This window comes from Colossoma macropomum, unplaced genomic scaffold, assembly GCF_904425465.1.
Source record: "Colossoma macropomum unplaced genomic scaffold, Colossoma_macropomum, whole genome shotgun sequence".
Lineage (NCBI taxonomy): Eukaryota > Metazoa > Chordata > Actinopteri > Characiformes > Serrasalmidae > Colossoma > Colossoma macropomum.
In genome coordinates, this window is record NW_023494787.1 from 8,795,111 (window position 1) to 8,822,445 (window position 27,335).

Genomic DNA, 27,335 nt, shown 5'->3' on the forward strand with positions numbered 1-27,335 from the left:
CATGCGCAGCTGCAGGAGGCGGACAGGACGGACGTTACGTTTACGTAACCCCTTAAACATGTGTAAAGCACGAGGAACAATGGGCGACCACTTGAGACCACCGTAAGAAAAGGTAGGTTTATTTGTGTCTTTTTTTAAGGTTAAAGTTTCTTAAGGTGTTTAGCTGCTTTGGATACCTAGATTAGCGTTACTGCAGGCTAACCAGCCACTGAACAGAGAAAACCGACTTTGCTGTGTTTTCTTTCGAGCTCCATTAGATGAAGGTCTGAAATTTGAGAAATATGAGCGGCATTATCTGAAATGCAGCAGAAGTGCTTAGTTAACGTTAATCGCATGCAGGGGCGGACTAATGTTAATAGTCCTAGCTAGCTAGCTTAGCTTATAGCTAATGAGCACTGTGGAAACGTTAAGTAGAAATGCGCGATGGATTAAATGTTGCCTTTCCGAAATGCAGCACAGTAGTTAAGTCTTACGTTTTTGATTTTTCCCTCAAGGTTGGACAGCTGAAGTGATTCTGATGAATGTCTGACTGAACCGGACCACATGGCTCTTGGCTCTTGAGAACGATGGCTGTGGTAAGTTAGGTTAGCTATGCTGCAGAAGTCCCACCTTAAACTTTAATCATTTAAAAAAATTAAATTGATAAGTCAATGAGGGGTTTGGTGTGACATGCTTTGTTGTAGAGAAACTTGGCCGGTCAGAATTGTTCAGTGGTTATGAAGTGATGGAGAAAGCTTTTTGAGGCAAATGTGAGGCAAAAAGTTATTACATGAAAGGGCTATTAATGTTGCCCAATGTCCCAAAGAAAACTTTAATTCATTGACCATTATTTTACCATAAATATTGCATAGACCTTGAGACCTCTGGTTCTTGTAACCACTTCTGTAAATTATGTGTTGGTATGTTTCTCTGCAAAAGAACTTCCACATCAAATCACAGACCTTTTTAATCTTAACTGCTGAATTCTGGAGAAATTTAAAAAGAAAATTGGTGGACTTTCCCTGTAAATCAAGTATTGAGTGTGAAGAAAACGACTAAATTTGCCTGAAACCATATCCACTTATGTCCTTTCTCTCCCCTTCTAAAGGTATCTGGCATGTGACTTGACGCTACTGATGCAGCTGGTGCAACAGAAATGGTAAATATCGATTATGTAACCTAATTACAGTAGTTAACATAATTCCGGAGATGAAAATGCTACATAGGAAGTGCCGTCTGATGCGATAACTGACGATGGTAAAAGCCAAACTGTTCTGAGGAATGCTCAATGTGCACAGTATGTTCACTGTTTCCTGTACAGCATATCTGATGTATGATGTCTTGGCAGGTGGTCTCTGGCTTGCCTGGCTTATCCTGGATCCACAATGTTATGCATCAAGGTGCAGGTATGAGCTCGCTTACTTGTATCTTTAGAATTATGAATCCTAGAGATTGTACCTCAAGCCAGTGATGATACAAAGTTATCCCTGTCTGAAATGATCGTGTGGAGTCTTGGTAACCTGAGGCTTGTCTTGATTGTGCATTCAAGATGTTACATGATTATTCTTGCAGTAACTAACTGGTGTTTTTGTTTCAGGTGTTGAAAGCTGAATATTTCCAGTGTGCCTCAGAGCTGGAGTCCACATGGATAGTTGAAAAGCAAGAACAGGATGCAAATTAATACAAAACTTTTATTCATGTGTACAAACATTGACCATTTTGGCTTAAATAAAGGAATGTAAATAAAGAAATGGCACAGTTTGCCTGTCTTGTTTGTCATGCAGTGTGGAAGGCTGAGTTGTAGGGTGCTTTCTTAAGTGTGTCCAGGAAAAACTGCTCATCCTGAAGGAAGTCCCGGTCCTAAATTAGAAAAGTGATTAGTCAAGGAGAAAAAAGGCATTTGAATTGATAACATGAAGTGATTCCAACCTCAAACAACCACTTAATGAGTAATTGCTACTCCAGGTGTTAAAATAAATGCAGTAACTATAACCTACACAAAGTAAAAATAGACAAGCCAATAATGATTGTAAATCTTAGTCAAAGGAGGATCAGAACACATCTAGTAACTGATTTCAAAAACTATCCTAGCATTATTGATGTTTCGGATTGTGGTTTGTATTTTGTGAAAGTAATGGCTATAGGACCCTTGCCAACTAGGGATTTTAAATGGGGAGATGTGCCATTCCTAGCATGTTTATAGGTGTTGGTATGAGTGCCAACACCTATAATCTAATCCATATGTAGCTCATAAAATGGTCAATGAATGTTTAGGCTTAAAAATCCAGCAATTGTACCTCACTGTGAAGGTGAGGTGGGGTCTATACCTTTTCTGCTGTGTGTCTCAGCAACGCCAGTGTTGCCTGTAGTTCTGGAGAAACACCACTGGAGACAGTGTTCACTACAGGAGGAGGAGGAACAGCCACTGTAGCACCCACCTGAGTGCTGGCAAATGCTGGGGAAAATTCTGAAATAGTGATAATTTTTTGAAGCGAAGTCTGGCATGTAACCAGAATCCCTTCTGTTACATGTTTTTTGTACTATTCCAGCCCAGCCACAAGAGGCCCATAGGGAACCACAGTATTCTAAGGTTACTTTTTCTGTTTGTTGGATTCCTGTAATATTCAGACTGGACCAACAGAACATTTGTTCATGGTTTCTGCACTTGCAATTCAGTTATCAATACAATGTAAATGAGTAGGTTGTTCCATTCTCTCACGTTAATAAAGTTGAAGTGTTAGTGCTTGGGCCAGTGTGTACATATACCTGTTAATAACGGTGCAGCTGAGAGAGGTAAAGCGTTGATGGGAAGGCTTTGTCTCATTCTCTCCACCTCTTTGCGATGATCAGTCATCATCATTCGCTCCTAGAAGGGCAAGCCAACAAATTCTCACACACAGGGACAATGAACCTAAACTGTTAAAATTGGGTAGATCCTACTCCAAAATCTGATGGGCCTAGTCACATTCAAAACTGCTGTAGAACACAACATATACACACAGTACAACAAGCATCAACTGAATCTCTTAGTGAGCAACAATTCTAGTATTGTTTTAGGATTATTACTATGATTATTAATATTCAAACATTATTTATTAAACATTGGTGTATTTTGTAGCCATTTTATAGGAGCAATAAGCCACTTGGGCCATGCATCAAGAGCCTATTTTGGCTAATTGCTTGATTTCCTTGATCTGAGGAAACTTCCTGTGCACATTCTTAAAATGTGATCTCTCTCAATGTCCTTTGCAGTGCACTATTTCATTGTGGAACCAGTATTCCATAACCAGTACATGGCTTCTAGACTAGAGTGTGAAATGTAGTTGATCGGTAAAATCACGTTTAGTATCCTGAAGTAGGCGTCTTTAGTTTCGCACTAAAGAGCTATGTGGCTGATGTAGCAAACAAAGTAACTGCATGCTTAAATCCTCACATTGTAGAACTAGAAGGCTACCTGCTGTAGGCTCTGCTCCTGCTTCCTGAGTCGCTCCATCTCGGTGTGGATAGTGTGAAGTCGAGCCTTGTGTTCTGTCTCCACCTGCCTGGCCTCCTGTAGTGCCCGCTCACCCTCCTCATACCGCTCTGACGCCAGCTACACAAGACAAGATTAAAGTGAGAATTCATAGGAGTTCATGAATAATAACTCTTAATATTAATAACTGAATAGTAAGCCTGGGATTTATGAGGTTCAACAACTTAAGTTCGTTTACGTGCACTACTAAAACTTGAAATTGAAAAAAACAGTTTGTTGATGCAAATTAGCAATGAGTAAAAAAAGCATAGTGGTTCTTGAAAGCATCAGTGACAGCAATTTTCTTTTATCTTTTAGACTTATGGCATGAGGTCCACATGTCCAAGTTTATGTCATATGTATCTGTAAATATCACTGGACAAAAGGAATGGGAAAGGGTTCTGTAACAGAGGGAAGGCAGGTAGTGGCATGGCACGGTGTCTTTGAGGCTTCACATACCCCTAATCATCAATTTATTCATATGAAAATCTGCCACAGAGCATCTCTGACACCCAGGGTAAGGCATTTAATGTGTTTAAGTCCATACTCTTACTGTACTACTTGCACATATGGGACACTGGGGACTTTTATGCACCTTAATCTCTTCCCTAACAAACAGGCCCTTTCCATGGACCCCGACCTTCACCTTCTTAATGATGACTCAAGATTCCCCACCACAGAAAGCACTCACAATATCTGCCTGGCTGGCTTAATAGCAGCTAAAAACAGCATCGTCCAACAATGGTTACCCCTTTGTGATCTGTCCTTATTTACAGGATAGCCTCTATCCGAAACTATCATCCACCAGAATCAACAGCGCAGCTCCTAAAACTCTTCATACATGGAATGATGGAATAACCAAAGTGAGGTGCCTTTTGCTTTCTTAACTGTATAATGTGTTTGTGTTGTGACCGGTGTTTGGAGTGTCCTTTGCTGCTTGTATGATTAGTTTCTGTTGAAATGGCCCAAGTGGGTTTGGGTGGGGGATGGGAAATAGATATTGTTTGGCATTTTTTTAAAGGAAAAAAATACAACAAAATACAAACAAACATATTAATTTGGATCAACTGTGTATCATTTCAGTGGGTTTGAATTCTTCGTCAAGGTACTGTTTATGCACTTTTCTCAGTGTGTTTAGTGATTAAGTTTGACAGTGCTGTGACTGTTTAGCTGTACCTTGCTGAAACTCTCCACCTCCTGTGCACGGCTTTTGAGCCGTAAAGCTGCTGCACTTAGTTTCTCCTTCTCTCTCTCCAGCTCCTCTCTCAGCTTATCCAGGTTCTCTCTTTCTCGCTGAAGCGCATCCTCTCTCTGCTTCAGCTCACCTGCTCGCAGCTTCAGCTCGGCCTGCTCCTGAAACATAAACAGTCCTGTCAGATTTGGCACTGCAGGCTTATGATGCAGTTATTCATTTTAATGCTTTTTATTTAGTAACTACTGTCAATAATTCAACAAATACTACTGAAATAAAGTTGTGTAGTTATGAGAGTGTGAGTCATTTGAGACTCAGACCCAGCACAAGAAGAGGGCACCACTGGATTGGTACTATATAAGACTAATGTTAGCAGTGTTCATTTGGTGATCAAAAAGTACTTATAAAGTAAGTACTTTAATTCAAGCCTGTTATATTAATGATGGAGTTGTTTAGGCTGTTGGCTATCTTTTAGCCTGTTAGCTAGCTGACCAGCCTAGTTCTAGTTAAGAACATAAGTTGCCAGCCCCTCAGTTCAAACAAAAAGCAGGTTCTTAAGTCATCAATATACTCGGTGGTCCATGCGAGCATTATGAGAGTCAAAGATTATTCCATTAACAGCACAATGGTTTTTTTCATGCTGTGTCACAATAATACACAGTTGAATTGTTGTGAGATGGTCATAGGTGTGCGTATATCATAGGTTTTACAACGGCTTCTAACGCAGCTCAGCCAATCAGATTTTAGAAGCGCAACTATCCGTTTCATAAAATGCTTTTTACTGTAGGTACTGTCACAGAGCAGCTTTACAGAAAAAGTGTAGTGAGCAAACCAAGGGAGAGAGTGGCAAGAAAACACTCCCTAAAAGCAAAAGAAAGAAACATTGAGAGGATTCAAGACTCAAAAGGGGAATCCACACTCTTTTGACACCAGATAGCAAAACATTAATACAACAAGAACAATATGAATAAAAGATAAGACTCTACAATTAATATAAAGTACTGAATATGGAGGAAAGAAAGGAACTGGCTCGCTGTTGGTCAAGACTGAATAAGATGATAAAACAAAAAAAGGTAAACAGTTCTAATGAAAAGTTCCACTCTGATGTGTGTGTGTGTGTGTGTCTCTCCCCACCTGTGCGATGCTGATAATGGTTCCCTCTCTGTGCGCCTCTCTCTCCATTGCCCGGCTGGCTTCACGCTCCGCTCGATCCTGACGCACTTTCTCCTGAGTGTGGAACTGCGTCCACTCCGCTGCAAGCTTCCTCCGCTCCTCAGCACAGCGCTGCATCACCGTCTGCTGCTCCTCTAACAGAGCAGACTGAGACAGAACAGAGAGAGAGAACCAGAAGAGCAAGATCGCAGAGCGTCAATATCAACTAAAATGATTTGAAACACACCTCAAGCAGGTAATGAGGGGTTCTGGAATGCTGATCATGTCTGTGAGTGATGCTGATGATGATCAGGAGGGTGCTATTTCTATATTAATCCTTTAATGCTGAAGTAAAAAAATGGCCATTTCTGCCATTTATTCTGTTTAATTTTACAATCCTGTTGCTGCATTTATTTGATATGTAAAGATCGTGATCTACCGAAGCCAAAAATATGTATTTTTTTTTTTGGTCACAAACTACATTTTTGAAAGAGCAAACACATAAATATGTAAATCACCCATCAGCTTAGTTTTATCGTTACTCTAATAAATCTAGCTTACTCATCCAAACTGTGCTCTGAATGAGCTCCTGTGCTCACTCATAAAAAAATCATAGTGCATCCACTGTCAATAAACTTTATGTATCTTTTACACAGTGATAGAAAACATAGTAGCACACAAAATGCTGAATCTACACACTGATCCATTTCACTATGTGCAGCATGGACATGCATGCACTATAACCCCTCTCATCACAGACACATGTTTAAGGGGTCCACCAGCAAGGCCCTCAATATGGTTAAAGCAAATGCTTCTGGGTATGTATGGGGTAAGAGAAAAAAGATCTGTACAAATAATATTGCAATATTTTTGGTGAATAAATAGTAGAGTTAATGCGCTATGGTGAAAATATATCTGCCACACTTTTTATTTTTTGGTACAAACAAAGAAGAGCTACATTTCAAAAATACTAACAAAACTGTGTACAAAGTGATTTGTATTCAGCATTTCACATACTGAGCTGCATTGCTGACTGATGTAGCTGATGTAAGCTGATGACGTCCACTGAGGAGAAAAGACCTTGTGTAGAAGACGACGAGTCACCTTCAGAATCTAGCGTTGTACCTTTTAGTCTCAGCTCATTGGCTCCTCTGAAGAGGCAGCTTCTGTTACTCATCCAACATGAAAACCTACCAGTTTCAATCAGCTGATATTAAGTAATAAAACAAATTTTAGCCTCCAGTGCTATCATCTCCTATGCTAATTTTGGTCAAAGTCATTTTTTTCCCGTTTTATTGTTGTTTTTCTTCCCTTTGGTCAACCAGATATCTGTTCAATAACTCATTAAAAGAGTTAAAATGATTAGGAATGCATATTCCTAGTGTGTGTGCGTGTGTGTGAGACCTTGGCTCTCTCCAGCTCCTCTCGTTCCATGGCAAAATGCTGCATCATGCTCCGTCTCTCCTCCTCCAGGCCCCTTAACGCTGACTCAGCTTTAGCCTGCTCCGCCGTCACCCGCCAGCGCTCCTAAGACACACACAAACACACTTCTAACTCTTCTTCTTGTAAGCTTTTGGGCAATAATCAAACATGTAGAACAGGGATAGCCTGTGCAGTGCTGCGGCCCTGAAGAACCAGGTTCTCCATCTCTAGTATAGAAAATGACTGAAATCAGTTCCAGTACAGCTGAAATTGTTAGTCCTTTCAGACCTTCACTAAGGCCTGCCTGCTTCTGCATAACATTGTTTACAGTGATGTAATTTTACAGAGTGACTTCAAGGGCCTGTTTAGAACTTGCATTAATATGTGTTTTCGGTGACCAGCTAATTTTTGGAGTTCGATGCGTAGTAGTGATTGAATTGCAGTTCGATCTCTCAAGCCACATTCAGAGACTAATCTTGACCACATTTAACACAAGCGTAAACAGAATGCATTTTCGATATCCGTATACAATTATGTGTGTAGAAATGCATCTGACTAGCAAGTGAGAGAATAAATAATAAAATGAAAAATGGAGAATAAGCAAGGATGGAGTTGGTAAAACGTCACTGGGCGCAGGCCTAGCTCAATATCTCCAGTTTCAAATGAACTGTATATCTTTTACTCAAAGAACTGAACGGCAGCAATGATCTAAAAACAATACGGAATTTCATCTGATAGTTCGTCTAATAGGGTTAAAATGTTCCAACAGTGCAGCTGTGAGGTGCTTGGCACAGACTCATGTAAACACTCACCTGCTGAAGCTGCCTCTGCTGCTCAGCCAGCTGTGTGTCCATCTTGGCTATGACCTCTTTCAGTCGGGCTCTCTCCTCAGCCATCTCCCTCTGCTGCTGGGTCAGGCGCTCTTGCAGCACTAAAAGAGCACACACAATTACAAAAACAGGAATACTACAGTATACCTCAACAGACACGAACATGATAGGTCATACGTGCCAGCACTGTATCATAAAAGAACAAAGTTTGACTTGCTGAACAAGGACAAGTGTCACTGATGCGAAGCACAGCTCGTAATAAGCATCATAAAGCTATTTGACAGCTGATGGCGCCCCCTTTTGGAAAACTTTTAACCTCCTAAATGTTAGTAAGCGAGTTATCGAGTGATTGAAAATTAACTACAAGCCAGTCATGAAGTACTCTAAGAATTTATGCCTCTTAAAGCTCCCTCACATAAAGTTATTACATGAAATGTTTATGAATATGTTGCCTGAGACATTGAATTATGATAGTTTTGATATAAAGTTCTGGCCTAAACAACTTTTTTACAATCCACTCATGGCAGAGAGATACATGCATGGCGTTGTAAGGCAAAATAGTACTCAATGATAGAATATATGTTCAGAGTTACCACTATTTTACCATTATCAACATTGCATATAAAACATATATTAAAAAAGACAAGACTAACAGGTGGTCTGTTGTTTGCTGTACCTCGGAGCTGCTCGTCTCTCTGCCTGGCCCCCAACTCCAGACCTTGTGCCGTGTTTTCATGAGTGATCTCCACACGAGACGACAGATCACCCAACCTGCGAGAAAACTGCTCCATCTGCTCAATCACTGCTGTCAGAGACCTACATTAAAAAAACACAACAAAAACAAAAAAAAGCACATAGACACATAATTAACACTCTCAGAGATACATCCAGCACTGCACAAAAGTCAGAGACCAGCCTTCATTTATTTAGTTTCCAGTCAAATCAACAAATAAGTACAAGTTATTCATTTTTCAGCATCAGGGAAAAAGGTAGAAAGCTTACTAAACTCAAAATCCTCAACAAATAAACATAATATTAACTTTTTCAGTATATAATGTGTCCATCCTTTTCCTTTATTACAGCTTCCATTCTTTTCAGTGGACTTGCTTTCAGTTTTTCAAAGAATTCCGCAGGGATATATTTTCTACTCCTCCAAAGTTTAGTCTTAGAAGTTTGTTGTATCTTCTGTTTCTCAAGTAATCACAATTACAAATGTAGACTCATCAGTCAATAAAACTTTACTCCACATCTCAGATGTTCAGTTTTGGTGTTCTATGGCCCTTTTCTCAGTAAGGGCTTTTTGAGAGCTACACATCCTTTTCGGCCCTTGGCACTGAGTGGTCTTCTCACAGTGGAAGGATGGACAGAAACACCTGTGGATTTTATTATTTTTTTTTATTTGAAGCAAGAGTGGGGCTTGATCTTCTCCTATCTCAAAATTGAAAGCTTCAAATACTGTTTAACTAATCTTGTCAGATTTATCCCAGAGAAAGAAATAACCTAAATAAATAAAGGGTGGTCTCTGACTTTTGCACAGTACTGTATATCCACACATATTCCCAAAGAAAACACTGGGGAGGAAACTGTGACAGTGTATGAGAGAGACATAACATGCAATGTAGGTACGCATGTGTGTAAAGATATCTAGTGCCTGGTCAGGGACACAGCAGGCTGTGTGATAATTAGGGCTGTCAAGGTTAACATGTTCCTAGTTTGACCACTCTAACCATTCAGTGCAGGCTGAAGCCCAACTGCTCCTGCACTGCATGTTACAGACTCCACAATTGTAGCCCTTTCATTCAAATGCAGCTTTTAAATGCCTTTTAAAGCGATACCTTCAGCACCTCTGGCAGACTATGCTGGACAGTGCTTAATGATCAATGAGCAGCAAACTAACAAAAGAAATAGCTAAGTGGAATGCTCCAGTTCCTCTCAAGAGCCTTCACCGTAACAGGAATCCACAAGCTGTATGAATGAGAACTAGAGCATAAGGCTACTATCACGGAGGAGATGGAACCATTGACTGTATGTATACGATATACATTACCGTGCAAAAAGGGGACAGCTTTTCCTTTTGTTTTCTTTAAATGTTGAAGTTTTGTGGGTAAAGTTTCAAACAGCTTTATACAAAAAGAAGAGTCAATATTTTTCCACTCAGCACTGATGGCTTCAAACATTTGAAAAGCATTACCAAGCTAATTTGTGTTTTTGTGAGACCAAATATTCTCTGACCAGATCAAAACCATTGGCAAAAAAACAATACTATGTTGGGCCCGGCCCATTTTTTGTTGCACGGAGTGTACGCTCATTGGTTGGAACATGCAGCCACTTCAGTGATGAAAATTAGAAACTGCATTTACTCTGTGGATATCATGTGATTTTTCATGTTGAGTTGATGTGAACCCTTAAAGTAGTAAGTACATTCTGATTACGCTTATAATGTCCACGTACATAGCTATAACAGAACATAGTGCTTTTTAAATGGGTCAAATGGGTCAAATGGGCCTTTTTTAGGGTCAAATTTGCGCACATACTGTGATTATTTGCTCAAGCCCTAGTGTCCATACCATAGCGTCTTGCCTGAGAGAGAGCACATATATCTGTATATTAGCTGTAGAAAGTGTATACATGTGTGGGTCTGTGTGTGATTAAACTGCAGTACCTAGTCTGTGAGGTAGCACTGGTTACTGCATCAATCTCCTCATCCTTCAGCCTCCTGAGTCTCTGCACCTGTTCCTCATGATCTTTCTTCATCTCCAGTATGGACTTCCTATGGGACGAGTGTACACAATAAGCCAAAAGCATGGACATCTGTAGAGCAGTCACCTACCTTGAACCTACACTCATTAGCCATTTTGTCAGATACACTTTTCATAGATGTGCATTATGTAGGTTTACAGACTGTAACCCATCCAAACTGATGTTTATCAGCCCCCCACTATTAACTTTCATTTTTGATCTTATACAGCTCTCAGTCATTTTAGAGTAATCTACAGCTCTGTTCATCATTAGGCTCAATCTAAAATTGTCTTTTTTTCTTTACAGCTTCATAGTTTATTACTAATTATTTGGAAACTGTGAAGTCGCACAGAGCGGCACATAAAAATAACTTCATACACTTATATGCTACCAAATTGGTTTTATGTTACTGAAAACATTGATCCCAAACTTTTGAAAGAGCAGTGTACAATTTAACTAAATTAAGAAATAGAAATCTGTAGTGTGTGTAGTTTTTACAGTCTGATGTGAATAATTCTGGACTGATTTTTACTCCAGTATGAATCTACAATGTGCAAAGTTCTTCAGAGGCCTTCTGTAATTATCTCTCAGTTATAGTAGTCCTGTTCTAATCCACCTCTTGCTAATGGAATAACAAAACCAGGTAAAGGACATGGCCATGCAGCATGTTGTAACTGTTACTGAGTGAGTCTTGTGACATAATGCTAACATGAACATCTGGGCTATGACCTTTTATCTGGGAATAAACACATATTCTTTATCCTGAACCAACTGGTACACAACGTTCTCTGGGAACACTATTCCAGATCCAGTAGTACTTTAATGTGTGAAGGGGACTAAGGTCACCTGGAATAATTAAACTTTTGTACAAGAATGTAAACAGAATAAATAAGGCACCTCTGGAGGTCACGGAGTCTCTCCACCTCTCGGTCGCGGTCCTGTTGGCACTGCGCCAGCCTACGCTGGTTCTGCGCCTGCAGCTCGGCTCTCTCCTGCTCTGCCATGCGAGTCACTGCAGCAAGACGTTCTGCCAGGTCCTCGTTCTCTTGCCGCGCTCGTTCTTCCCGCTGGGACCCAGACTCCTCCAACAACTTCACGCGAGCTCTGACAAGACAGCAAAAGTGACCATGAGTGTGTGTCTGATCCACAGACCAACCATCCCTTCATTTGCAAAGACAAATCTGTGAAATGTGTTTGTCAGCTGAGTAAAACTCATGAAGTTTAGAAAGTTTACTGCTTTTGACCATCAGTGCTGTATTGTATCTTTGAATGTTTGTGTTATGTTGTGTTTATATTTATTTTATTTATATAATTTATATAATTATTCCCTGTGTGTATGTTACCTGTGTGTGTTCTCCATAAGCTCTGTGTCTTGTTTGTGTCTCTGTTGGACGCTGTCCAGCAGCATCTGGATCTGATCCTTTTCCAGCTGAAGACTCCTCACCTGCCAGCCAGCAGAAGGAGACATCTGTTAGCTCTGTGTGCATGTGTGAGTTTGTGCAGAGGTGTGTGTGCACACATTTCTGATGTAATGTGGGTTAACTGGGAGCAGAGGTGTGTGTGCATACCCCTCACTGGAGCTGGACAGATTTTACCTGGGAAGGTATGCTAATTTAAGTGATTACTGACAACACCCATGATTTTTTAGTCTGACGGTAGTAATTGTGGAGTGATTTTAATCCAGTATGAATCTGCAATGTATGTAGTTTTTACAGACTAACATTAATAATTGTGGATTGACTTTAATCTGATATGAATCTGCAGTTTGTGTAGTTTTTGCAGTTAGATAGTAATAACTCTGGAATCATTTTAATCCAGTATGGATCTGCAGTGTGTGTAGTTCCTACAGTCCAACAATAACTTCAATCCAGTGTGTTGTAGTTTTTAGAGTCTGGCTGTAATAATTTTGGAGTGTTTTATCCAGTATGAATCTGAAGTACAGGCAGTTTTTGCTCAGAGCACCCTCAGTAATAGTAATCCTGTTTTAAACGCACAGCCAGATTTGAACAAATTCGAACGAATTCCATCTGGTAAAACTAATCCAGATTCAATAGTGTGTTAGTGAGTGAAGGTACCTGTCCCTCCAGCTGTATGATTTTAGCCTGGAGTGAAGCCACTTCTCCAGGTTCTTGCTCTGCATCTCTCCTCTGTCTCTGCAAAGAACCCAGCTCCAATGGCCCTCCTAAACCCCACAGCTGAGCCTGCGCCAGCTACACACATGCACACATTATACATCATTATTGTATTTCCTTTTTACATTAAAGGAGAGAACTGGTGGGTATTTAGATGAAAACATCATTTTTGTACCTGCTGCTGCAGTAAGAGCTGCTGAATGCCGTCCGCAGAGAGAGTCACTTGTGGCTGTGTGGAAGAGAGAGCCACCTGCTGCACAGGTGCCGTACGCTCATCTCCAGTCCTCTGCTGAGGCACTGAGTGAAAAAAAACATTCATGGTTCAACGCTGAAACTAACACCACTTCTTTAGCTTCTTATTTAAAAATATGAAAGTAAAATGAGATATAGACTCAACTACAGAAAAAACGATTACAGAAATATGCTCTACTGTATGTCCAAAAGTATTCAGACTCCTGACTAACCAACATTTCTTCCAAAATTTAGAGTTTTAATAGTGGGTTTTTAGGTTAATGTGTAGGATTTGTTTAATTTTACTGTTTAAAAGCTATTAAAAGCTTTATTACAGCTATTGTAAAACACTGTCTCAGAAATCAGGCAGCATATTCATGACCCTATCATGGCATAACCTTTACAGTCTGAATGACTTTGTTCATGACTTTTTTTGAAATTTTGAAAACTAATTATGAGAAGACGCATATCATCTTTTTTTGCACATATACAACACAAGAAAACTATACTACACAAAATACCATACAACTCTAATGTCACACAAATCTATAGTCATGGAGGGCTACAGCGTTACGAAGTGTAGTCTAACACACCCTATTCAACATTTCACAATATGAATCGGATGTACTAAAGACATCATTTCTAAATCCTACCCCTGCTCTATGTAGAATACCTACACCACATTGCATTGGGCACAGTGGTTGGCATATGCCAGCTCACAGTTGGATGGGATGGGGGCATTTGGCTCTGTGTTTCCTGTTGTGAGTGAGCTCTAGGATCCTGGATGTATGAATGCTGAGTAGCTGAGAGAGCACAATGGCAAAAGAAAGTGGAACAGCAGGATTATTGGGTAACTACAATCATCCTGTACCATTTAAGTATTCCTACTCTAAATAAGTCTGGTCATACACTACTACAGCTCTAAAATACCTGACCGTACGTAGGCAAAATTCTAGATAACGGGTTGTTCCAAACTCTGAATCCCTCTCAAAAGCAAAGTACTCTTCTTCTGCTAAATTACATGTGTGATTTTTGTTGTTTCTGTATACAGTTTGAAGATTTTAACTTGAGCAGTTACTTATAAATCAAAACAACAGAAATCACAAATGTAATCTGTGGCATCCATATTGTGACATCCTGGATTCTGCAAGGGACCCCATAGTTGTCTGTGTTCTAAATCACATACACAAGTCTGTGCAAACTTAATGAAGACCTGGATGTAGTTTAAGTGGGTAGAAAGTAGTTTTGGGGATGTATGTACAGAAAAATATGGGTGACTGTTGCCTTCAAATGTTTGTTACCAATGTTAGCCTCATAGCTCCAGCACTAAACTAAAGAACGAAAATTTGGACAGAAAACATTGGCTAATCGACTACATCTGGGGTAGGCAGAAAACTGTGCAATTTTGACTCTTGCAGTTTATGGAGTTAACTGCATTGAAAGGAAGATCCCTTCTCAAATTATGCATATTAAATCTATTAAATCTATCTATGTTTATTTTAGCTATTGATGGTCATTACAACTATTTTCAGTCATGGATCAGTATTACATGGACTATATGTGCTTGGCCTCAGTGATTCAGTGCTATTCTGTGAACGTACCAGACATGTGCTGGACTCCTGTGTTGGGGACTGGAGCAGGTGTGGGGCTCTGCTGTCTGCCAGAGACAACCAGAGATTCACTGCTGATGGGAAAGACAAAAACAACCTCAATCAACAGATTCATAGAAAAAATAGGATGCAGAAAATCATGGCCTAACATTGGTGATTTTCCTCCTCAAACACATACATCAGGAATTCGTCACCATGTTTAGTAGGATATGAGCGCAGAAAAATCAACACACTGACCAGAGATAGGCTTCACACACTGTAAATTCACACCGGTTTAACATCATCCCATAATTAACACTAACAGACTGTTAAAAAACACACACTCACTGCAGATTCATACTGGATTAAATTCACTATGTTTGGTTGTAAAAACTGCACACACTGTAGATTCATACTGGATTAAAATTACTCTGCCATTTATAGTATTAGACTTTAAAAATGGACACACTGCAAATTCATACTGGATTAAAATCACTCCACAATTAATGGGTAAGGGTGGATGATGTGGCAAAGATGTAACATCACAATACTTTAAGTTATAGCATATCTATCTCAATATTCTGGTTTGTGAGCAAATAGGAACAGACAAAATGCACCAGCAAAGGTGTAGTGTTACATTAAAAAAGTGTTACATTATTTTTTGCTACACTGATTTCAGTGAGGGTGATGTATTGTGATACCTGGGCTGTCTGCGAGGCATGGCTGTGTCTTCCTGTCTTCTGCGTGGAGTAGAGGTGGCATTTCGTTTACTGTGAACATGACAAATTCCAGTGTTTTCAGGAATTTTAGTGTTTTCCGGAATTCTGAAGGCTTGATTTCTCAGCTTTTCAGCTTTGACAAATAAAACAATGGAAACTGGATTTTTTTTTTAGTGTCTGAATTTTGGATATCATGCTTTAAGTACAACTCAAGCATCGGCATCCTTCTTCCTAGAAGAACTAGAAGGAGCTATGAGTGAGAAGTAATTAATACAAAATAATAAAACTTTTTTAACTTTAAGCAGGAGAAAAATATTTTAAATTATTGACTAAATTGCCCCACAGCCCCTTAAACTCCAGCCTTACTGAACAATCATATTGCAGTTATCAATCTTAAGACATTCAATTATTGCTATGAAAGTAATGTGTAAATTATGTAGTTATTAGAGTGAGCAACTGAAGTTGTGGATCCACATATAGAATCTTAAGCTGGTTTTACACTGTGAAACCTTTGTTTGAGCCGTTTATTCTTCTTTAGCCTTCTGTTATCTTGATCTACACAGCTGGATGTGTAACATGTAAATTGTACATGTAGATATATAAATTACATCTCTCGAGAATGATGTGGCATATCAATAAATATGAGCTGCTAATTTGAATAACTAGTTGGAGTAATCAACTGTGTGCAGCTTTGCTTCTGAATTGCTGTGTGTAACTGTCTAGTTGCATGAAAGTTTCACCGTGTAAAGGAAGCCTTTGAGTTTTGGGGTTTAAAGTGTTCTTTTGATCTAGCCACCTGTCCATCTTTCTGTTCATCCATACCTGAGGAATGAGTCCATCTCCTCTCCGAGCCCCAGAGACTCCTCCTGCCTCTTCTCTCTGTCATCTGAGTGTTTAACTGTTTGAGTTTTTCTCTTACTGAGTGCCCCAGCCAGCCAGTCCTCCTCTGTTTTCTCCTCTTCTAGCTGCAGCTGGATGTTGGACGCTGTGGGTTTGGAGGTTTTTGGAGAGGATGTTGCTGCTCTGAGTACCTCTGCAGGCTTGGAAGTTTGTCCTCCTCTGCTGGGGGGCTTCTCTGACCCATGTGAGGGAGAAGGAGGGGGTTTTAGACTCTCAGCTGCTCCTGTAGACTCTTTCATCTGGTCCTTCTGCTCGTCCTCTTCATTTTCGTTTTCGTCCTGTTTGAGGCCGAGCCAGTCTGATGCGGGCCGAGCAGGTCGTATGGAGGTGGGGGTGGACGGGGTGGAGGGCTTGGTCCTGCGTTCTGGAGAATGAGAGCTGACATCTTCAGTGGAGAACCTGGAGAAAGATACAGATCACAGACAGAACTTGACTACAAGCTACGTACCACACATTCAAAAGTCTGATTGGCATTTGTAGGCCCACATAAAGCGTTTCAAGCGATAGGTGCATAGGTGAAAAAACATTAAGCCGGCAGCATGTACAGCTACTGAATCGCTATAGGAGAAAGGACATAGAGTACGCGCTACAGAAGAAAGCTTGGTTAAGGCCCCCTATAACTCCTCTGGCTGCAATAATCAGAATGCAGCTTACATTTGTGTTGCATTTTGAATTTTCCGTTGACTCATTTCATATTGCAATGATGGGTGAAATTAATTTTGCATGGCTTGAAAAGGTTGCATTTGTATATTTCCTCTGTCAGTCACAATCAGCCCCAAAATGTGCTGATAATAAATACTGTTAGAGTATTGCAAAAAGGTAAAGTACCAGTTTATCCCAGCATCACATCTTCTGTCCATCAACCCAAGTATTTAGTAATGAAGTAAAGCCTTAAAACTACTCTGCGATAATTCTTCTCTGTTGGTGGGTGCCAGCGACTTCAGGTGAGCTTTCAATATCATTCCCATGTAGCTTGAACTCTTAGTGGTTTAATTGACTTTTTATTACATTGAAAACTTTTTTGAACACTGCAGCAGTGCAGTGTTCAAAAATGTTATATGTTATGGGAAAGTCCTTATTATTATAGAACCAAAAAGTAGAAAGCAGAGAGTTCCAGCAACACCTAAGAATTTAATCTGGAATTTACAGAAATTCAAATGGTAAAACTGCTAATTCTAAAAGGTCAATTCTATTGTAATTTTTGTGATGAGGTAAAAAAGAGGAAATTGCAAACAGAAAGTAAAGAGAAATTACATTAGCGGTAAAATAAATGTGTAGGAGTGTGTTTGCTCACCGGACAGACTGTCTGCGGGACTGCCGTCCCTCTGGGGTTGACACAACTGTTGGCTGGTATGAGCCAAAGGTGAAATCTTCCTCACCAAACACAGAGTCTATATTCAGACATGGATGACCAAAACAGAAACAAACAAAAAAAAAACCCAAAGGAAAAAAAAATTATAACCGCAGTTATTTCAGTGTGGTGAGGAAATATCTCATGATAATTAAAAAGTCAAAAAATGGGAGATGGTCATAAGCTTAAGCTTTACAAAGAAAGAACAGGCCAGAGTAAAAACGAATGACTGGGTGTTACCTTTGCCGGCTGAGCTTTTCTGGGGCTGTCTCTCTGCGGATCTTTCTGATGTTTTCTCCGCTGGTCTTTCTGGCTGTGTTGTGTCTTTTTTCTCACCAGTGGCGGGTCTCTCTAGCAGGCGTGGAGACGTCCCGATTCCCAGAATCTCATCCAGTCTGGTGCGTGCCCTCTGAGGAACCTCACTGCACAGGAAATACAGGTCTCATTACAAGTCTGAGGTCATTATCCTAAACAGCCTTGTGGGATTAAATCAATAATTAACCCCATTACTCTAAATGCAACCCATCAGACATGTTCAGTGAGGGACCTACACGGCTAGTGTAGCTAACAAGTAATGGAGTTTTATTCCTCACCAATAAATCATCACAAACTTGCCTTAAACTGTGCCGCGTTGTTAAGTAACCTCAAATGGTATTGCTCATGTTGTTTCAAATATAAAATGTTAGCAAACCAAAGTACAGACAAAATTCAGACTTCAGTATGGCTGTTACTGCTGTATTCAGCTATCCAACATATGTTCATCAATTTTAGTAGATTGCAGAGTGTCATAAAGGATAAGGGGAAAATTAGATTTTTCACCAAACAATGAGCCTCATACACCAATATCTTCCTTCCTTTTTTCTTAAATTTGTTCTAAGAAAAAGTCAGATTCATGACGTGTTCTTAAACCACAGAACTGCTCATGCCTTTGTGCTCTTGAGTGTGTGTAGATTCTGTTCTTACCTCAGAACAAACGTCAAATAAGAAAACATTGGAGAATGTCAGAATCTTCCAGAAAACTGTGTATGTGGGTTTTTAAGTATTTAAGTATTTATATGGTTCTCTTGCGACCATCTGAAAATGATTATTGTGCTATGGTGCTTTAGTGATACTCTAATTTAAATTTGGAAGCTTATTACAAGCATCATCCCTCATCAATTTCAGACATCTTTCAAATTTGGACTTTTCTTTTTTTTTCGGTGCTTTTGGTTCAAGTTTAATAGATTATTTACAGTGAGAAGCAATAATACTGAAACAGGTGAAATGGGTTCTTTTTATACTATTCATGAAAATGTGTTCCAGATCAATAGATGAGCATGAAATTATGTCGACTTTTATTTCTGGTCAATGTTTTCCATACAACATAAATAATGCTGTTTTTTTGTTGTTTGCTGTGTGAACCCAATTTTAGATATCCATAAGTATTGGGACAAATGAAAGACAACTGATTCTGACTGCTCAGATGTTCCCTGTTCCCTTAATTGTAAAGAGCTGTAAATATGTGGGATCGTTTGTAGAAAAGTGCAGAGAAACAGAGGACTGGATTGGCCATGCATGACCGTTTCTGAGAACGGCTCACTGGTCTTTAATGATGTAACTGGTGATTGCAGCAGCAGAATGAATTCTGAAGTGTAAATTAATATTTTGTCTTTCCACATTCAGGCAGTCATAATGCAGCAAGACAGTGACCTGAAGCATATTGCATACTTAACCAAGGAGTTCAATGGAAAGAAAAGATACAAAGTTATAGACTGATCAAATCAGTCCCCTGACATACACCCAAATAGTCAAAACACCCCAAAACAAACCTGTTTCACCCATTATTTTTGCTTCTCATTGTACAATAGGATAGCATAGGAAGTCAGACTATACCTCTCTTTTTTGGGGGTGAGCGCACTGCCTCTCACTTTCAGGCTGTCACTGAATCCTAGTGCATCCATCAAATCATCTTCATCATCATCGAAGGTTAGCTCTTCTCGTTTCTTAGACACAGGCGCAGGAGATGCTACCAATGAGATATAACAGTCAGTCAGAAATACTTTGGGCCACATTCATCAAAGCACACCAGCAATTTTATGATTGGCTGATGGTTGGGCAATTTTCGAGCACCAGTGATAGCAAGAAGCTGAAACATCTGCTCAGTTTGTGCCTGGTGTTTGTACTGTATTTAATGGAATAAATATACGTCTTTGCTAGACTTGTCTGATTTTTCAGCAGTATGCAGGCAATACATTTCCCACTCCATTGCGATTGTTTGATTAACAGATGACTGAACACCCTCTTGTCCTTTCTTTTACACTACATAATTTCTCTCCAGGTTTTGTCATAACTGTAACTGTGCAAGTCAAGCATGAGCTAATGAGTCCTGTAGGGAAAATGGCTACAATAATGTACTGACCTATGTCCTCTTTCTTTTGTCTTAATGGGGAAGGTGAGGGTGACTTTTCTGTTTTCCCTGAAAGAGTCCTCTTTGGCTCCTGATCCAGATCATCCAGCAGGTCACCCAAAGGATAATCAAGGTCATCTGTGTGAAGACAAAAATTCACTCTTTTATTCTACAAAGACAGTTTCCACAATTTCATTTCAACAGTATACTTGAATGCTAAAATTGCAGTTCTTAATTATTTTGTTTAGATGTAATATGCATAAAATCAAGTTTTTTTTTGTTCCTGCTTAGGCATCCAAAAAAATTATTTATTATTATTTTTTTTAAATGTAACCTAATGTATTTTTGTGTTGATACCTTGTTTGGCAGGTGGAGATTCAACAGCTTCATCATCATCTGAAGTTTTGCAGCATTAAATGAACAAAGAGAGGCCATTTTCATGAACTGCACTTGTAACACCCCTGGTGCATTATCACCAGGCCATGAGATATTCCTAATGGAGCTTTATTAAAGTGAAAAAAAATCAATTTTCAAAACTTCCCCTTTATCCTAGATGCTGTCAGTCAGCCAGAGCCGAACGATTTGTGGAAAATATCTAATTGTGATTTTTCTTAATAATTAATTATGACTTTTTATTAATTAGGCTCCAGGCCTTCTTTCACTAAGAGGATCAGCACATTCATTTTCCAATCTGGATTTGAGGCTGTAGCGTTGAATGTAGTGTGCCTTGTAGTGTGTAGTGAGACTGCCAGTTCATAAGCTTTGTGTTTTTAAGTAAAATTTTCCAACTTAAAACTTAAGGTAAGAACAATAATAGATTGAATAATGTTAGTTTTAATAAAAAACGCAGCTCTTGTGGTTGGAAAATTGCATTCCTTCACATTGTGATTTCGACACAAAAACAATTTATTGTTCAGCCCTACAGTCAGTACCTATGTTTGCTCCTTGTTTTGCATGATGCTGATGGCTAAAAGCACGATGGTGTGAGATCAGGTATAAATACTGTGTGAGATGAATGCACTCACCCATGAAGCTAAATTTCTTGTAGCCTCTAACTGTAGCTGCTGGAGCTGAGCTGGGCTTCCTCTCATCTGGCTCTACTGGCTCTGTATGGAGACAAACACTGAGACACTGTAGGAGAAACATGCCAAAGAACCACAAGTCTGAAGATATAAAAACATGATGTGTGCCGCAGGCTTGGTCAGTGCTAACTCACGGTTGCTTGTGACCTCAGCTTCTAATTTGGCTGCTCCATGTTTGGATCCTACTGCTCCAGAGGTTTTACTCTGAGCTGGGGCCGAGCTGGGCTTTCTCTTTGGGCCAAAGAGATCAGCATCCATGTCATCCATGTCCTGAAGGGCAGCACAAACCCACCATAACATAACCACTAATTTATAAATGTCAGTCACACCAACAAAAATGTCAGGCATTTCTGATGTAAGAATGAACCTTTAGAAGTCTTGAGTTATTTATAACATCCTGCAATATTGTTTCAATGTAATTACATACTTACACAATTAATTGCATTAGTTAGTTACATAATGCATTACATATATATTTGATTTACATTCTGTATCTTCATTCTGTAACTTTTTTCTGTTTGTTTTAATTTCAAACAATTACAAAAACATTTCAGTAACAGTAACTTTTCACAAAATTCAAACCATAATGAAATACCTCCTCTTCCACTTACAAACAAAAATATGTTAGACTGAATGTTTAGAATCTGCACGTTTGATAGAAATTCTCTGCTTGTTTCAATGAGCTACAAGTTAGAAATACCTAGTATAATATTACACCATGATTTTAATATTGCCTGCAGTAATTGTGACTTCCAAAGGATAAAATAACTAGACACATTCTGAGATAATGTATGTATAGGTCTAGATTTTTACAGAAACCTCTCCTCAGTGATTTTGGAAATTTAATCACTGAAAAGCAAAGAGCTGGTCACCTTCATGCTCTCCAGCAAAGCCTTGGGATCTGCCTCGGACACATCAGAAGCCTGCAGACACAAAAGTAACATTCACGTTTAGACCATTTGGCAGACGCCCTTACAATTTAATCATGTTGCAGAGATACAGTATTGTGCTAAAGTCAGAGACCACCCTTGATTTATTTCATTTCTAGTCAAAATGACCATTAAGAAACAAAATAATAATTTTTTTCTGCATCAGAAAAAAAACAAAAACAAAATATAAATATTTAATAGAAAATGACACAGACGTCCCAACAACCAAATATACTATTATGTTTTTCAGTATTTACTGTGTATTTGTCTTTATTATGTCTTCATTTTTTTCAGATCTGAAGTAAGAGTGGAGCTTGATTTTCTCCTCTCTCTCAAAGATGAAAGCCTTAAGTACTGTTTATCTGATGGTGACAGCATTGGTGGTCTACCAGGTTTTGCATGGTTGTTAGGAGCCCCATTTTCTTTGTATCTTTAATCCACAGTTTCCTGTCATTCACTTATTTTCCTAAGACTTTACTCTTATCTTGTATTTAATGTCCTCAGTAATATCTTCTGAAACATGAATAATTGTACTTAATGGCAGTTTTGACTGGAAATTAAATAAATGAAGGGTGGTCCCTGACTTCTGCACAGTACTGTAGGTGAATGTAGTATTGGGAGTCTTGCCCAAGGACTCCTGTTAGTATACTGTGGTCTGATTCCCTGAACAAGGAATCAAACCTCAATTTTCCATGTGGTGGGCAGCAGTGTTGCTCACTATTCTCTAAGAACCCAAATGCTTTCATCTCTTCAGGTTACATTATTTGCCTCTGTTAACTCCAAGTAAATCTGCACAGACAATATGTGCCCATGCAGAAGAAACAGCCTTGGAGTTGGAGTAGGAGAAAAAGCAGCATTGGATAAGTGGGTCAATGAATAACATGTCTCACCTCATCTTCTTTCTCAGCCTCCTCTGCCAATTTACTAAAGAAATCATCGTCCAGCAAAGACCTAGATATTTTCAGTATAGGACAGCACTGGTAAACTTAAGCAACAAGCCATGACATGCATTACAAAATCTCTTTAACTTTGATAAAATCACTGTTATATTGGTTTTATAAAATGGTGACAAACTAAATACATACATTTGAAAAAGTACACAAATCTTCAATAAACATTTTAATTTCACATTATTATGCTAATCACAATAAACTCAGTAGTTTTCAACATACAAAATTTAATTCACATGTAGAGTCAAATGTGTATATAAATATGTATTTTACAGCAGCTCCAACCAGATTTTAGAACCAGAATTATTATCCATTTAGAGAACGTTAAAAATATATTTTCACCTCTTGCCACTGCGGGACGGTAGGACCCCTGTAGGCCGGCCGAGTCCAGCAGCAGGAGATCTGGTTTTCATGGGTGGGTCTAGAGGACAAAAAAGCAAAAAGCACTTGGTTGGTTATATTATTCACTGAGTTCCAGTTAAATTAAGCACAAAATTACACAGCCAGGGTGAATGGAAATCCATTTTAGAGGAGAATTATACCAAACAGTACAACCATTTCACGCAAAAAACTATATAGTAATAACACTCAGGACTCATACCATCACTGTCTCCTAAGAGATCCCCCAATACGTCATCAATTGACCCTAAAATCAAGGCAAATGTTTGACTTAGCACATCTGAAAGACATTAATAGGCTTTTCAAAACGACACAGAGTTTAAAGCACTTACCTCCCAGGCCCTTCTTCTGTTTTGAAGTCTAAAGGGATTGAAGAAAAAGAAAAGTTTGGACAAACAAAACTTGTTGCCATTAGATTTCTTTATGTTACAAACCAACTACTCTCATATTAAGGTAGCTATAACCAGATTAATGGTTGAAGACATGCCATTGCATTGATGTGGTTAAGTAACCTAATAAAAATAAGTTAAACAGCCGTGGTGGTATTCCAAATCTTCAGCACTTAAAGGGCCCATATCCTATGTATTTTATTATGTTCTCCGAGGTCCACTTATAACTTCGCCCTTCATCTCTAAAACTTAAAGGCTGTTTTTGTTACTGTACCTTTAAGATTGATATACAACCCTGTTTCCCAAAAAGTTGGGATGCTGTGCAAAATGGAAATAGAAAGCAATGATGTGGAAATCAATTAACCCCTATTTTTAATTGGAAAATAGTACAAAGACAACATATCAAATGTTAAAACTAAGAAATTGATTGATTTTTTTTTAAATATATGCCCATTTTGAATAGGATGCCAGTAACACATTTTAAAAATGTTGGGACTGGGGCACGTTTACCACTGTGTTGCATCACCAACACAGTAAGAGTTAAGGAACCGAGGAGACCAGCTGCTGTAATTTTGAAAGAGAAATGTTTTCCCATTCTTGCTCGATACAGAATTTCAGCTGCTCAACAGTTTGGGGTCTCCTTTGTTGTATTTTTAATTTTATGTAACAAATATTGATTTCCACTACAGAATCATGTCTGTTTTTAATGCAGTGCCACCTAAGGGCCCGAAGATCACAACCAGCCAATATAGGTTTTCATCCTTGTCCCTTGCATACAGAGATTTTTCTGGATTTTCTGAATCTTTTAATGATGTTATGTACCTTAGATGATGAGTTCTTTGCTGTTTTACATTGAGAAACTATTCTCAAATGGTTGCACTACTTCTGAAAGACTCCCTTTCTGGGATGCTGTTTTATGTCCATTCATGTTACTGACCTGTTGCCAATTAAGCTAATTAGTTGTGAGATGTTCCACCAGGTATTTTTTTAGCATTACACAACTTAATCAGTCTTTTGTTGCCCCTGTCCTGACTTTTTTGAAATGTGTTGCAGGCATAAAACTAAAAAAGGGCATATTTAAAAAAAATTATAATAATAACATTTTTAAGTTTCAACATTTGATATGTTGTCTTTGTACTATTTCCAATTAAATGCAGTGTATAAATGATTTGCATATCATTGCATTTTTTATTTACACTTTATATAGTAAACATTTAAATATAGTGTGCCTCCTCTGAAGCGTGCACTAATAATTTAAAAGTCAGAAGTGTTGGGACAGATTTCACAGTTTTTCAAACCACATCATCTTAAAAGTCTTCGCAAAATAAGGTCACATACAGAGTCTAAAAGAAGGTCAGGCTAGACACCTGGGTCCCAAATACAAACTCAACAATATACTGATGAACATATGATGACAATAGGAGATAATTCACTCGCATCATCAGAAGAAATGTCCTGCACCAAGTTCCCTTTGAATACTATTTCAACTCACCCAGATTCATCCGCTTGTGGGAGTCCAAAGCACAACTGACGATGCAAATGCAATTACACATTTCTACCAGAGAGGTCTCCAAAATGCTGCTTTAACCAATTTTTCTTTACAGCCAATTTAATATGAATTGACTTTGTCTTTCTAATACTTGCAGTAAGCAAGTAAAATATTTTCACTGTTTTTCTGTATAAATGGCAAATATCGTGGCCTCTAATATATTTGAATTTAACATGAATATAAAATTGTTTTAAAAGTATAATTCAAAACATTAATTATAAGCTGTATGGTCAGGATATGCAGTAAAAATGCTAAATATGTGATTTCATATTTTTACTTATGTCATACTTTTATTCACAATTAAATACTTGTAATTATTACAATAAATGTAGTGATTAAAAATTCAATCAGGACAAGCTGAATACGAATAGTATCACCACTATCACTGGTTCCTATCATCACCAGCACTGTAGAGAACTCTCCCTACAATCAACTATTTAAGAACAAACCACTCAGAAGGACTATGTTTATTCAATGACTGGATTTTATGGATTTTGAGAAATCGGTGGAGTTAAGCTGTGTAGTAAAAGTCCCCTTTAAGGACTTTTACTACACAGCTGCGACGTAAAGTCGTAGCTAATGGTAACCAAACCTCTCAGGGACGAAGGAACAGAGGTTAGCCGGTGTCCCAGTCTATAACATTGGGCGAATCTGATGTTTAACAAGAATCTGTCAAGTAAAGAGAGACAATAAAAAACTTAATCTAAGTAACTCTTACCATGGCCAGTAATGTCCAGCTTCTTCAGATAAATCAGAGCGGGCTGAGCGTCCACGTCGCCATTGGCAACCACAGCATGGGCTAAACCCAAATTTCTATTAATCCTGATTAACAGTTATTTATTCGTCAAGCATATTCGGTTATTTACTATCTCGACTATTCTCAAAATCAGCAGAGCGCTATTTGATCCGTTTGGGATTCATTCATTCAAGAGAGAACTAACGGCCAGATTAGCTGTTAGTTAGATAGAATAGTTAGCTGTGGCTCAGTTAGCCTTAGCTTAGCCATTACTAGTTCTGCAAAAAAATGGACCGCTGAGAATTTGGCCATCCGAGGATATTACCGAAACACACTGATAAATAAATATCCTCACATGGAAGACCTATATTCAATAATATTTTTCCGGCAACAAAACAAAAGCTGTCGCCCTGCAGTTTTGAAATCCCGTGTCTGCTCTTTACGTATTTCCTCTGTTAGAATTGTGGGTAATGTAGTTCTCGTCATCATACAGTCTTCTTTGGTTGGCTTTCTGACTAAATTTATCATCCTCATTTGCTGAATCGTGGTTTGGGAGAAATGACATTCACTGCTAATTATCTTTTATTACATATCTGTTACATAAGTGCTATTTACCGTCGAAAATGAACGAATCAAACACGCTTAAAAAAATCCAGTTAGAGTATGATGCTGGTGTGTGACGACCACCAGGGGGCAATCACGGTGCGTTTTTTCTACTCTTTCTCTCCAAAGCACCGTGCAAAATGTAAATTAGCATTTTTGGCAGACTTAACCTTAAATTGCAGATGACACTCAACAAACCCGTAGCGCAGACATCCAATATTATAGGCGGAAAAGTACTAACAGGATTAGTAAGCATGGGGTTAACATGCCTAAGGAGACTTTAGGGGTCAAAGGGCCACAAACCACTTCCATACTTTACTCTTAGCCACTGATTAGAAAGTGTTTGCAAAAAGAGGATATTTCAAACAGAAGGGGTAGATTGACTGATTGTATTCCATCAATCTAGCTAAACTAGCTGTCTTTTGATCTATTTTTAATTAATTAATTAAGTCATTAATTTTATTAATACATGTTTCCCTTTTCTATGCTGATACTGCTGCCACAAAATTATGAAACTTTAGCAGCACAATGCATCTGTTCTAATCCAGTTTACTTGGATCTCCTT

At 38.8% G+C, this 27,335-nt stretch overlaps 1 protein-coding gene, 1 long non-coding RNA gene and 2 other non-coding genes across 4 annotated transcripts; 3 read left to right on the forward strand and 1 right to left on the reverse strand.

Annotated features, from left to right (window-relative positions):
- LOC118805328 lies at nt 1–1,733 on the forward strand. The gene is made up of 5 exons (XR_005007046.1): nt 1–112; nt 495–575; nt 1,088–1,138; nt 1,328–1,385; nt 1,577–1,733. It is a non-coding gene; the product is annotated as an uncharacterized LOC118805328 (long non-coding RNA).
- Nucleotides 1,182–1,254, forward strand: LOC118806257. Its single transcript, XR_005007093.1, has one exon. It is a non-coding gene; the product is annotated as a small nucleolar RNA SNORD49 (small nucleolar RNA).
- LOC118806255 lies at nt 1,439–1,510 on the forward strand. The gene has a single exon (XR_005007091.1). It is a non-coding gene; the product is annotated as a small nucleolar RNA R38 (small nucleolar RNA).
- Nucleotides 1,732–26,590, reverse strand: LOC118805327 (fas-binding factor 1 homolog). Its single transcript, XM_036566054.1, has 29 exons — nt 26,150–26,590; nt 23,826–23,853; nt 23,696–23,740; nt 23,437–23,515; nt 23,035–23,095; nt 22,088–22,138; nt 21,350–21,485; nt 21,159–21,239; nt 20,146–20,271; nt 19,620–19,752; nt 17,988–18,169; nt 17,691–17,787; nt 16,319–16,795; nt 15,479–15,547; nt 14,790–14,872; nt 13,133–13,254; nt 12,901–13,035; nt 12,169–12,269; nt 11,723–11,929; nt 10,749–10,856; nt 8,763–8,902; nt 8,069–8,187; nt 7,239–7,361; nt 5,817–6,002; nt 4,667–4,843; nt 3,434–3,571; nt 2,746–2,845; nt 2,307–2,446; nt 1,732–1,839 (listed from the first exon to the last, which is right to left on the reverse strand). The coding sequence occupies exons 1-29, from the start codon at nt 26,150–26,152 to the stop codon at nt 1,756–1,758; spliced, it is 3,531 nt and encodes a 1,176-aa protein (XP_036421947.1). The 5' UTR covers nt 26,153–26,590; the 3' UTR covers nt 1,732–1,755.
- Between the last annotated feature and the right edge of the window lie 745 nt (nt 26,591–27,335).

Excerpts from the sequence above, each read along its gene's own strand:
- LOC118805327 (XM_036566054.1), bottom strand. Across the intron at positions 15,548-16,318 it reads GAGATGGACTCATTCCTCAG|TAAACGAAATGCCACCTCTA; the intron begins GTATGGATGAAC and ends TCATGTTCACAG. Across the intron at positions 8,903-10,748 it reads AGTGCTACCTCACAGACTAG|GTCTCTGACAGCAGTGATTG; the intron begins GTACTGCAGTTT and ends TTTTTAATGTAG.